Here is a 12413-nt window from a genome sequence, read left to right on the forward strand (position 1 = left end):
CCAGGTCCAATGATTTCATGCTCAAACCCCATTATATTTTCCCCTTGATCCATACCACATTTGCACAGGAACAATGTGCTCCAAATATTCTCTGGATGACCCAGGCAACACTGGAGAGTTCAAGGAGTGCTTAAGGACAGAGAACACACCTGTGGCCAAGACTTTTATGTCCTCAGAGTAACAGATCTATTTTTGGCAAATGTATCTGCATTTGTACCTTTTTTGCTTGCTGTTCAAAATAGTACATGGTTTGGGCTTGGGTTTGGGAAGTATACTTTGGGATAGTGGTACAGATTTCTGGCAGAAATTTTGCCTGCTGTAGCAATAAAATTCCAGACAGAAACAAGAATATCTTGGAGAATAAAAGAAATAGGTCGGTGAAACCTTGGAAAATACAACATCTGTGGGTTTTTTTTTTTCTGTTTTTTTTTGATCTGTGATTTTTAAAACACTCTCCAGAGTCACAGCAGGGACTTCATCTCAACTTTACTATGACTAGGCCAGTAACTCTGGGAAGTCAGGCTTAACATTCTACATCTTAGTGTCATTATCTCTGTAAAAATGTGATGGTGACATAGACCCATACCCTTATTCATCTTAACAGCCTCAACGTCCACACAGAATTTGGCATATAGTAGATGAATATCAACTTATTCTGATGAGACTGGATGAATGACTGAATCACCTTTCAAATTTCATCTTCATATAATAGTTCAACTCTATGTCCACCATCTTCTCAACAGCCAGATTGAAGAGAAAGTATGTAAAAATCAACTAATTTCACTTGAACATATTTGGTTTTATAAGTGATTTTATTTCAGTAGTGTTTTCAGGATGGGAGGAAGGTGACGCTGGCTAACAGGGAGGGTCATGAAGAGATGAAGCTGTTTAGTTGGAAGCGATGGTCTGCTGAATCCAGCTCACGTAGTTGCAGACCTTGGTGTAGACCCCAGGCTTGTTTTTCTGAGCGCAGCCATAGCCCCAGGAGACAATGCCCTGGAGCTTTCCATTGCAGACCACAGGGCCACCAGAGTCACCCTGGGCGGGAAGGAAGAGCCAGTTAGAGCTCACAGCTCTGCGCAGAGGGGAGAAAGGCTCAAAGGTGTTCCTCCTTTCCCCGGGGACCACGTTTCCATGTGCTGATCCTCCACGAAGCCCATCTTTCCCTGGGAAATCAGCTCTTGTTCTCCACACTGTACCCCTATTCTTCTCCTCCCTCCTTCTCTCTCCCCCTTTTCCTCAACTGCAGGTCTGTGAGGCCAAGAAGAGATGAGGGACGGGAAGTTCGATGTTGCCCATCCAGCCAGGCTCCTTTCAAAGTTCCCTGCTCCTATATCTCTTCTCAGAAGGGCACCAGGATATACTGTTTGCACATGATCTGTTTATCTTTCCCCTTGAACCTTAACCATTAATACAGCAAAAAGAAAACTTGTTATTTTTCCCCAGCCTATCCTGAGCCCTCATGATCAGTCCCAGAGACCGCTTTTCAATGTTCTGGGTTTCAGGAACTGGGGAATGCAGTGGTGATATGTGAGGCTGAGCTGAAGGACAAGGAGTGCGAAGCAGCTCACCTGGCAGGAGTCCTTTCCGCCCTCCAGGTAGCCCGCACAGAACATGTTGCTGGTGATCTGGCCTGGGTAGGCACTTTTGCAAGAGCTGTCAGATAGGATGGGGGCCTTCAGACACTGCAGGACATCAGGGTAGCTGGCTATTGGGGACAAGGTTGAAAAGAGAAGAGGATTACCCATACATTCTGGGAAATATCTTTCTCAATACCTCTCCCCATCTTCCCAATATTCCCATTCCTTCCCTCCAATTGCTAGTAGCTTCTATTTTGGAAGAAAAACCATTATCTGGAGGGTCTTCCAAATGGTTTTAGTCAGCAAACTGTTCCCTCCCTAATACTAGTATCAGTGACCGCATATCTTCAACCTAAAGACTTTATTTCTGAAGCAGGGCTATACTTTGAGCAGTTCCAACCTCAGCCTCTGTTCTATGTACCTCCTCATTCTTTGCTTCTCGGCAAATCACCATTCATGTTTTAGCTGCATGCCTGGCAACTTTAGCATAGTCCTTTCTTTCTGTGTTGTCAAGCAGAGAGCCTACACATTTCAGTTATATATCCCAAGATTCCACCGAAAGCCAGTCTCCTCTGGGAATGCTGCCTTGGGTGACATAGGGCTACCTGACCCTGAGCATGGTTTTCACCTCCAGGATTCTCTGACCTGGTGACCGCGTCCCCATGAGACTTACTGCCGCTGCTCTTGGTGTTGCCCCAGCCAGAGATGAGACACTGGGTGCCAGCAGAGGCACAGGATGTTGGCAGAGAGACAGAGGCTACTCGGCTGTTGAGACTGGCAGCTGATTTCAGTTTAATCAGCATGATGTCGTTGTTTAAGGTGTTTGAATTGTAGCTGGGATGGACGATGCTCTTGGATGCGCTGATGAATTGCTCATTGCCCTCAACGACGTTAATGTTGTTTTCTCCCAGACGCACTTGGATTCCGCTGGATCAAAAGATGACAAGTTCTCTAAGTCTCCAGTGTGAGGGCCTCCCCCTCCCCGTGGAGCCCAGTCTTGAGCATAAGCACAGACAGAGGGCCCTTGCAGTGCACGCATGTGCCCGCACACACACACACACACACACACACTCATCTCCTGCGTCCCCTGCATTAGTAGAGTGATTCTTTACCACTGAGCCACCTGGGAAAGAGCTATGTTAGAATAGATATATTTAACCACTCACTATTTTCCTTCCTGTGTCTTTACTGCCTTCATTTGGAAGGCCTCAATGCATACAATGTCTGGCGGGGGTGTATAATGACGTCTTGGAATCTGAATGCTCCTCCTCAAGCATGACTCTGTTCACCCTGATTGTCTGTGGCATGGTTGAGGATGCCCTGACCTCAGAGAACAGGGCTGTGAGTACTGGTTACTTACGACTTGTAGCAGTGAGCCGCAGACACCACCCACTGGCTGTTGATGAGGGAGCCCCCGCAGAAGTGGTAGCCAGAGTTCAGAGACACTTGGTAGGGGACAGTATTTGCCCCACAGGTGTAGCCGCCCACGATCTTGTCATCATCATCCACGGGGAAAGCAACTGAACAGAGGAAAGTTGCAAACTATCTGAAGAACTGATCCATTGTGGAATTTCTACTCAACAGCAAGGTTTTGCAGATGAACCAGGAAAAGATAAGTCATGTTCTCTTATGATGCATAATCAGGAAACTCTGGTTTGTATAATTGTTTTCATAATCTTATTCTATCACATATGCTTCTTACACTATTATAAGTATCTAACTTTTAGGTTTTAACGCTTTAAATTTGATCAATATAATGATTTTTACATTTGTAACATACATACACACACAAGTAAGAGATTCCTTACATAATAAATGTCTTGAAGCCCACTACTTGAGGTTATAATGAATACTTTTTACACAAAACCCTGATGAGCAGACATTTAAGTATGTGTTCAATAAAACTTTGGGGTCACCATCACTATGTTTATTTGTAGAGTTCAATATAGGATGAATACCACATGAAGTAACGGAAAGGAAACTTGCAGCATGCTTGGGGCTGGTGCATGGGGATGACCCAGAAAGATGTTATGGGGAGGGAGGTGGGAGGGGGGTTCATGTTTGGGAATGCATGTAAGAATTAAAGATTTTAAAATTTAAAAAATAAAAAACTAAAAAAAAAAAATGCCATCCGAGAAGGTTCTGACCTGAAGGTAATGGAGAGTTTTATTCTTTTGTTCCCCAAGTGTCTTCTTGGTTCTTGCCTAGATGTTCATCAAATGATTTTATAGAACATTATAAGGTGTGTGTCTTCAATGTTTCCCCTTATCCCAACTGTCTATCTAACGATTTAAATTTATTCAACACTGTTAAGTCATGACCACTGAGTTGTTATGTTTTCTAAGGACTCCAATACCAGAGATTGTTACATGTACCCTATTATTTATGTATTTTAAAGTAATTTTAGGAAAGACATTTCCTGGTATATAGACAGGTGAAATGAATTTACAACTAGGCAATTTGGGAAAATAATGTAGTAAGTATGAACTGTGTAAGAATTAATAGTATAAAAATAGAAATAGTAATTTTCTATTTCTTTTCATGATTGCATGACATGTCATATTATATCAGAGGGATATCATTAGCAAAGATGTGGTAAAATCCAGACCAAAGCTTTTTTTCATGAGAAATAGAGTGTCTTTGCCTGTTGAGATCCTGCTTAAGGTGCTCTTTGGTATAGAAGAGATGTAATGCTCACAAGACTAGTCCCAATTATTAAATGCAGATCCTTAGAAAGGACAAAACATTTCCTTAACATTGCCTATCACTTCTTTTTCACTCTTGCTTCATAGATAGTACCTTGATGTTCAAGGCAAATTCTTCCTCTTAACGTTTTCTGCATTGATCACCCCTGCTAACCATAATCTCTAACAAATGAGATTTAGTTATTTACAGACATATGTACTATTACACTGTTATTTCAACATCTTAAGCCTCTTGAGTACAGAGATTATATTCAACATTCATTGCTGTCTTCCAGAGTAGAAAGCACAGCCTTAAATATATCATAGAACCTACTATCAAAACTTACCAGCAGCTCCCAGGAGAGCCAGAAAGATGAAGGTCTTCATGGTTGCTCACCGGTTCTGGACTAGGGACTAGGTTGCAGGGTTTCCATCCACAGCTACTTATATGTCCAGGTTTGTCATTGACATCCATGGCCACCAGTGCCAGAAATGTGATTTCCCTGGAAAATCACAAATCCAAATTTAGAATTCCATGCCACACTGAAGATAAGTCAGCAACCAATTTAAACATCTGCCCATGTCCACTTTGCCAGAAGGTTATGGGAATGAAAGAAATGAGCCCATATGGGGACACAGTTCCTCAAAATAGAAAGTAAGTTACAGTGAGGTCACAGAGCACGGCTACAGGTGGCCTGATTCCCAGACAAAAATTTAGGTCCTTGGTTGTCTCGAGTGTGAACATTTATCCTGAGGACTATCCTAAAATCTACACCCTTGAAGTTTAACTAATATTGCTGACTTCACAATATATAATTTGTCTTATAATAGCTCTGGTTTTATATATCTATGTCAATATTTCATTATTAATAGGAACACTTGTTCCAATGAGAAGAATAAAATCATTCCGATTTGAAATCAAAATAGATCAAGACAGCTAGGAGAAAAGTATAAAAAAGTACAAAGTGAAGTCACTCAGTCGTGTCCAACTCTTTGCATAGCTTACCAGGCTCCTCCATCCATGGAATTTCCCAGGCAAGTGTACTGGAGTGGGTTGCCATTTCCTTCTCCAGGGGATCTTCCCAACCCAGGGACTGAACCTGGGTCTCCCACATTGAAGCAGACGCTTTAGTGTCTGAGCTACCAGGGAAGCCAGCTAGGAGAAAGAATGAGGACAATTTATATTTATCTGGAATTGCTATTTAGTAGGCATATTTTAAATACTTAACCTATGTTATTTAGTAATCTTCATGACAGCACTTTAAGATATCCATTATTATTCCTTCTTAATCAATGGGAAAACACATACACAAAATTATGAAGGACTTTGCCAAAATCACAAAGCAAGAACATGGTAAGGTCAGGATTCCATCCCAGGAAATCTGGTGTCAGCATTTGCACTCTTAACAACTGTGTAACACTTCCCTACTCAGTTCACCCATCACTAGAGATCACAAAAATACAGAAGTCTTGGCCAGTGAAAAGACAAGGGACTTATTGAGTGCTTACTGTGTATCAGACACTACAGTTGGGATTTTCCACAGAGTAGATCATTCTGTCCCTAAAAACACATTTTTAAGTGTTGTGCTGTAATTTTTGCCATTTTCTAGATGGGGTGGTTGAAATTTAGATAAGGTGTTTTTCTCAAATTTTCAATGCTATGAAGTAGTCAATACAGGGTTCAAACACAGCCTTTCACTTCAGAGTCCATGGCTTCCACTGTGATGCCATACACATAATCAAGGAGACCAACCTGGACTCTATCAAAATAAGACATGACTCAAAGGGGTATACGGAATTCTGGGTGGTGGTTTTCAGTCAATCAGTTATGTCTCACTGTTTTTGATCTCATGGGCTATAGCACACCAGGCTTCCCTGTCCTTTACCATCTCCCAGAGCTTGCTCAAACTCATGTCCATTGAGTCAGTGATGCCATCTAACCATCTCATCCTCTGTTGTCCCCTTCTCCTCCTGCCTTCAATCTTTCCCAACATCAGGGTCTTTCCTACTGAGTTGGCTCTTCGCATCAGGTGGCCAAAGCATTGGAGCTTCAACTTCAGCATCAGTCTTTCCAATGAATATTCAGGATTGATTTCCTTTAGGACTGACTCATTTGATCTCCTTGCTGTCCAAGGGACTCTCAAGAGTCTTTTCTAACAGTTCAGTTCAGTTCAGTTGCCCAGTTGTGTCCGACTCTGCGACTCCATGAATTGCAGCACGCCAGGCCTCCCTGTCCATCACCAACTCCCGGAGTTCACTCAAACTCACGTCCATTGAGAAGGTGATGCCATCCAGCCATCTCATCTTCTATCTGCCATGAAGTGATCGGACTGGATGTCGTATCTTTGTGTTTTGAATGTTGAATTTTAAGCCAGCTTTTTTACTCTCCTCTTTCACCTTCATCAAGAGTATCTTTAGTTCCTCTTTGCTTTCTGCCATAAGGGTGGTGTCATCTGCATATGTAAGGTTATTGATATTTCTCCCAGCAATCTTGATTCCAGCTTGTGCTTCATCCAGCCCAGCATTTGCCATGAGGTACTCTGCATATAAGTTAAATAAGCAGAGTGACAATGGAATCCTAGAAATTCTAGAAAATGCAAGAAATGGGTTCCTGGAGGAAGAATTATCAAAATTGCTGGGATATGGCAGATGTTTCCAGAATAAGTGAATCTATGTGAGAACTAAGTTCTACCTAGATACAGCCATTCTACACCAAATAATGCATCTGAATGCCCTACTAGTATGTCAGTTCTTCTTTAGCAAGCTGTCACTCCGGAAGTAGTTTCTGTGTCTTTCATAGCTGAAATTTTTCTGATATGAAGATGACTTAGTAGAAGGCAGAGTTTCTCAGTTCTGGCACCATTGATGATATGAGCCTGGTAATTGTTACAGGATGCTGGCATGCACACTGTAGGACATTTATCAGCATCTTTGGCCTATAGCTACAAGTAGCGCTAGTTCTCCCCCCAGTTCAGTTCAGTTCAGTCGCTCAGTCATGTCCGACTCTTTGTGACCCCAGGGACTACAGCACGCTAGGCTTCCCTGTCCATCACCAATTCCTGGAGCTTACTCAAACTCATGTCCATTGAGTTGGTGATGCCACCCAACCATCTCATCCTCTGTCGTCCCCTTCTCCTCCCACCTTCGATCTTCCCCAGCATCAGGGTCTTTTCAGATGTGTCAGTTCTTTGCATCAGGTGGCCAAAGTATTGGACAGCATTAATGTGGGAAAAACCAAGGGTAACTGATGGTGGTGGCGCCTGTGAGTGGGAGGAGAAGGGAGCAGAGTAGACCTGAAGGAGCTTTGTATTCTAAGTGAAAGTCACTAGAGAAATCTCTCTGTGGAAGAGGCTAGTGGAATACTGGATCCAAGGGGGGTGTCTCTGTATCTACGTATGCATATTTGTCATTTATGTAAAGTAGGTGAGCAAGTCTGAGAAAGACATCCTTGCATGATTGTGTGGGAGCTTTTTTGAACCTCAAGGTCTTTTATACTTCTGAGATGCTGAAAACTTTCTGTGAGGTTTGATCCTGGAGATAGGACTGAAAATTCCCAAGCTCAATAAATATTCTTGTCTGCTCCTTATGTGTGCAAACCTCCTGATCTCAATAACTTCAATGATTTCTCATTTAGGATCAACACAGAACATGCCATAATGTGTGGTGCTCTCCTTCTTCAAACTCTTCCCATAAAAGAACCATAAGCTATGTATGGGGAATATACATATTTTTTTTACCCCAAAATGTGAGTTGGTGTCTATACTACTTTTCCTAACCTCACACATATGGTGGCCCAGAGGCATGTGTCTGTATTAATTAATCTGTATTTTTGTCACCTCTCTTTCCCATGCATGTGGCTTAGTGACCTTGGAGGCACTAGTTTAAATAGTCCTCCAGCAAATATGTTAACATTTGTATTGGCAGGAACAACAGTCACTGGTCTCTAAGGGTAATTTATGCCCTTTCCTTCAATGAGTCTGTTTTTCCTTTTCCTTGGCTTCTTCTGCCATTTTCCTGGTTAATACATCACCAGTCATCAAGGCTACACCAGGCTGACTCTTTACCACTACAATGTGTAGGGAAACTTTATTAAGGATTCCTCTTCTTGAGAAAAGATGTACTAAGTAACGTGCTAAAAACTGAAGCAACAATTAGGCAGCAAAATACAAAAGGATCAAGGTTCAGAGCATATGCTTTTGTAACACCCTCGGTGCTGACCTGGGAGTCTGTGCTAAGCCGAATTTCTAATGCTGCCATAAAGGAAGTCACAGTTAGTGAACAGGATGTTCCCTTTTGATAAAGGAACCCTGGAAACAGGCTGAGTTTTCCTTGAGAGTCCTGCTCAAGGGTGGCATTAGTTTGGGGACATCTCTAGTCCAGCTTCATGTGTTTGCCCCCACATTTTGGTTGTAGCATCGGCAACCTTTTTCTGTAAAAGGATAGCCAGTACCTGCTTTAAGATTTGCAGGCAGTATGGTGTCTGTCACAGCTACTCTGCTCTTGACCATAAGCAACTCTAACAGTATGTAAAGGAGTGAGCACTGCTGCGTTGCAGTACAAGCTTATTTACTAAAGCAGGCTACAGGCCAGCTTATTTCTGGGTCAGTCTGTTGACCCTGCTTCAGAAGATAGGGGTGAAACCATTAAATGCCCCACATCCAGACTTGAAGGCTTAGTGCTGAAGAATTGATGCTTTCAAACTGTGGCGCTGGGGAAGACTCCGTGGACTGCAAGAGATCAAAGCAGTCAATCCTAAAGGAAATCAATGCTGAATATTCATGGGAAGGATGGATGCCGAAGCTCCAATACTTTGGCCTCCTGGTGCAAACAGCCAACTCATTAGAAAGGACCCTGATGCTGGTACAGTTGGAGGGCAGGAGGAGAAGGGGACAACAGAGGATGAGATGGTTGGATGGCATCACTGATTCAGTGGACATGAGTTTGTACGAACTCTGGGAGACAGTGAAAGACAGGGGAGCCTGGCGTGCTGCAGTCCATGGGCTCGCAGAGTCCGACACGACTGAGTGACTGAACAGCAACAAACATTCAGACTTGAAATTAAATGGTGTTCATCTCCAGCGATCTGAAAATGACTTGAAATATTGCCATCTAATTTGTTGCCTTTTCTTCAAGCAATATTTTAGGTAGAAAAGAAGAAGAGAGGGGTTGAGGATTTAGAGCCAGAATATTGAGGTGACAGAGAGCAGGGCAGGAAAAAGGAAATTCTAACAGAAATAGATCATTTTACCAAAGAAGGAGCAGTGACAATATACTGGAAAGGAATGTTGAGATCTGGAACCAGAGTTCTAGCCTTCATTCAATCACTAGATTTTTGCCTTTTTTTTTTTGTCCCTGAACTTTAATATTCTCATGGGTAAAATTAATAGCCATAGAAAAAATTTGGTGAGATGCAGAGGTTGACATGATCTTTGATTCACATAATAGAATTTTGTTGAAGTGTCAACATAAACAAATCATATCTCTGTCAGAATTCACATTTCCATGCAAATTTTAAAATTATTTGTTCTAGCTCTGTGAAAAAAATGTCACTGATATTTTGATAGAAATTGCACTGAATCTGTAGATTGCCTTAGGTAACTTGATCATTTTAACACTGTTGATGCTGCCAATCCAAGAACATGGAATATCTTCCCATCTGTTTGTATCATCTTTCTTTCATTAGTGCCATAGATTTCTGAATATAGGTCTTTTACCCCTTTAGATAAGTTTATTCCTAGGTTTTTTTTTTTTAATGTGATGGTAAATAGGATTGTTCCTTTAATTTCTCTTTATGATAGTTCATTGTTAGTGCATAGAGATGCAACAGATCTCTGCATATAAATTCTGTATCTTGCAACTTCATGGATGAGCTCTAGTAGTTTTCTGGTGGTATCGATGTCCAGATTGATCAGGGGGCCTACCTCCCCGAGGAAATAGCCGGTGGTGTTGAGATCAAAAGCAAGATCAAGGTGTCCAACACACTCGAAAGTCAGCTGGACCTCATAGGCCAGCAGATGATGCCCGAAGTGCAGGGAGCCTTGTTTGGTGCAAATGCCAACAGGAAGCTTTTGGACTAAGCCAGCAGGAGGTGCGTGACGTGGACGCTCCCAACATTGGAAGAAACGAGATGGCCTGTATAGCTTCCTCTTTGCTGTCCCCTGCCCTTATTTGTCAGCGGGCCGCACGGGCGGCTGCGACCCGGCGCACTAAGCGCGGCTGAGAGGAGTTACCCCACGTCCCAGGTCAGGGGCGACAGCCGGGAGGAGACACTCCGCGTCCGAGGTCAGGGGCGGTGGCCGAGAGGAGCTACCCTGCGTCCGAGGTCAGGGGCGGCCGGGAGAAGCCACCCCTCGCCTGAGGCCAGGGGCAGCGGCGGCTGGGAGGAGCCACCCAGCGCTGGAGGTCAGGGGCGGCGCCCGAGGCCAGGGGCGGTGGCCGAGGCCAGGGGCGGTGGCCGGGAGAAGCAACCCAAGGAGCAATGGCTGTGCGGGTGCAGGAGGGCCTGGAGGAGCCATCCCACGTTGAAGGTCAGGAAGGGCAGCGGTAAGGAGATACCCCTCTTCCAAGGTAAGGAGCAGTGGCTGCGCTCTGCTGGAGCAGCTGTGAAGAGATATCCCATGTCCAAGGTAAGAGAAACCCAAGTAAGATGATAGGTGTTGCAAAAGGGCATCAGAGGGCAGACACACTGAAACCATACTCACAGAAAACTAGTCAGTCTAATCACACTAGGACCACAGCCTTGTCTAACTCAATGAAACCAAGCCATGACCGTGGGGCAACCAATGACGAGCAGGTCATGGTGCAGAGGTCTGACAGAATGTGGTCCACTGGAGAAGGGAATGGCAAGCCACTTCAGTATTCTTGCCTTGAGAACCCCATGAACAGTATGAAAAGGCAAAATGATAGGGTACTGAAAGAGGAACTCCCCAGGTCAGTAGGTGCCCAATATGCTACTGGAGATCAGTGGAGAAATAACTCCAGAAAGAATGAAGAGATGGAGCCAAAGCAAAAACAATACCCAGTTGTGGATGTGACTGGTGATAGAAGCAAGGTCTGATGCTGTAAAGAGCAATATTGCATAGGAACCTGGAATGTCAGGTCCGTGAATCAAGGCAAATTGAAAGTGGTCAAACAAGAGAAGGCAAGAGTGAACGTTGACATTCTAGGAATCAGCGAACTAAAATGGACTGGAATGGGTGAATTTAACTCAGATGACCATTATATCTACTACTGTGGGCAGGAATCCCTCAGAAGAAATGGAGTAGCCATCATGGTCAACAAAAGAGTCCGAAATGCAGTACTTGGATGCAATCTCAAAAATGACAGAATGATCTCTGTTCGTCTCCAAAGCAAACCATTCAATATCACAGTTATCCAAGTCTATGCCCCAACCAGTAATGCTGAAGAAACTGAAGTTGAAAGGTTTTATGAAGACCTACAAGACCTTTTAGACCTAACACCCAAAAAAGATGTCCTTTTCATTATAGGGGACTGGAATGCAAAAGTAGGAAGTCAAGAAACACCTGGAGTAACAGGCAAATTTTGCCTTGGAATGTGGAATGAAGCAGGGAAAAGACTAATAGAGTTTTACCAAGAAAATGCACTGGTCATAGCAAACACCCTCTTCCAACAACACAAGAGAAGACTCTACACACGGACATCACCAGATTGGTCAACACTGAAATCAGACTGATTATATTCTTTGCAGCCAAAGATGGAGAAGCTCTATAGAGTCAACAAAAACAAGACCAGGTGCTGACTGTGGCTCAGATCATGAACTCCTTATTACCAAATTCAGACTGAAATTGAAGAAAGCAGGGAAAACTGCAAGACCGTTCAGGTACGACCTAAATCAAATCCCTTATGATTATACAGTGGAAGTGAGAAATAGATTTAAGGGCCTAGATCTGATAGATAGAGTGCCTGATAAACTATGGAATGAGGTTCGTGACATTGTACAGGAGACAGGGATCAAGACCATCCCCATGGAAAAGAAATGCAAAAAAGCAAAATGGCTATCTGAGGAGGCCTTACAAATAGCTGTGAAAAGAAGAGAAGCGAAAAGCAAAGGAGAAAAGGAAAGATATAAGCATCTGAATGCAGAGTTCCAAAGAATAGCAAGAAGAGATCAGAAATCCTTCTTCAGCAA

The 12413-nt window shown here is 43.3% G+C and overlaps 1 protein-coding gene across 1 annotated transcript; it reads right to left on the minus strand.

Annotated features, from left to right (window-relative positions):
- Positions 1 to 834: 834 nt before the first annotated feature.
- On the minus strand, positions 835 to 4651 carry LOC138439753 (serine protease 1). Its single transcript, XM_069588847.1, has 5 exons — positions 4612 to 4651; positions 2941 to 3100; positions 2250 to 2507; positions 1572 to 1704; positions 835 to 1038 (listed from the first exon to the last, which is right to left on the minus strand). Exons 1-5 carry the CDS (start codon positions 4649 to 4651, stop codon positions 889 to 891), a joined length of 741 nt encoding a protein of 246 aa, XP_069444948.1. The 3' UTR covers positions 835 to 888.
- Positions 4652 to 12413: the final 7762 nt, after the last annotated feature.

This window comes from Ovis canadensis, chromosome 4 (assembly GCF_042477335.2).
Source record: "Ovis canadensis isolate MfBH-ARS-UI-01 breed Bighorn chromosome 4, ARS-UI_OviCan_v2, whole genome shotgun sequence".
NCBI classification, from domain to species: domain Eukaryota; kingdom Metazoa; phylum Chordata; class Mammalia; order Artiodactyla; family Bovidae; genus Ovis; species Ovis canadensis.

Excerpts from the sequence above, each read along its gene's own strand:
- LOC138439753 (XM_069588847.1), bottom strand. The coding sequence starts at position 4,651 with ATGAAGACCTTCATCTTTCTGGCTCTCCTGGGAGCTGCTG. Across the intron at positions 3,101-4,611 it reads GGCTCTCCTGGGAGCTGCTG|TTGCTTTCCCCGTGGATGAT; the intron begins GTAAGTTTTGAT and ends TCCTCTGTTCAG. Across the intron at positions 1,039-1,571 it reads GCGGAAAGGACTCCTGCCAG|GGTGACTCTGGTGGCCCTGT; the intron begins GTGAGCTGCTTC and ends CTTCCCGCCCAG.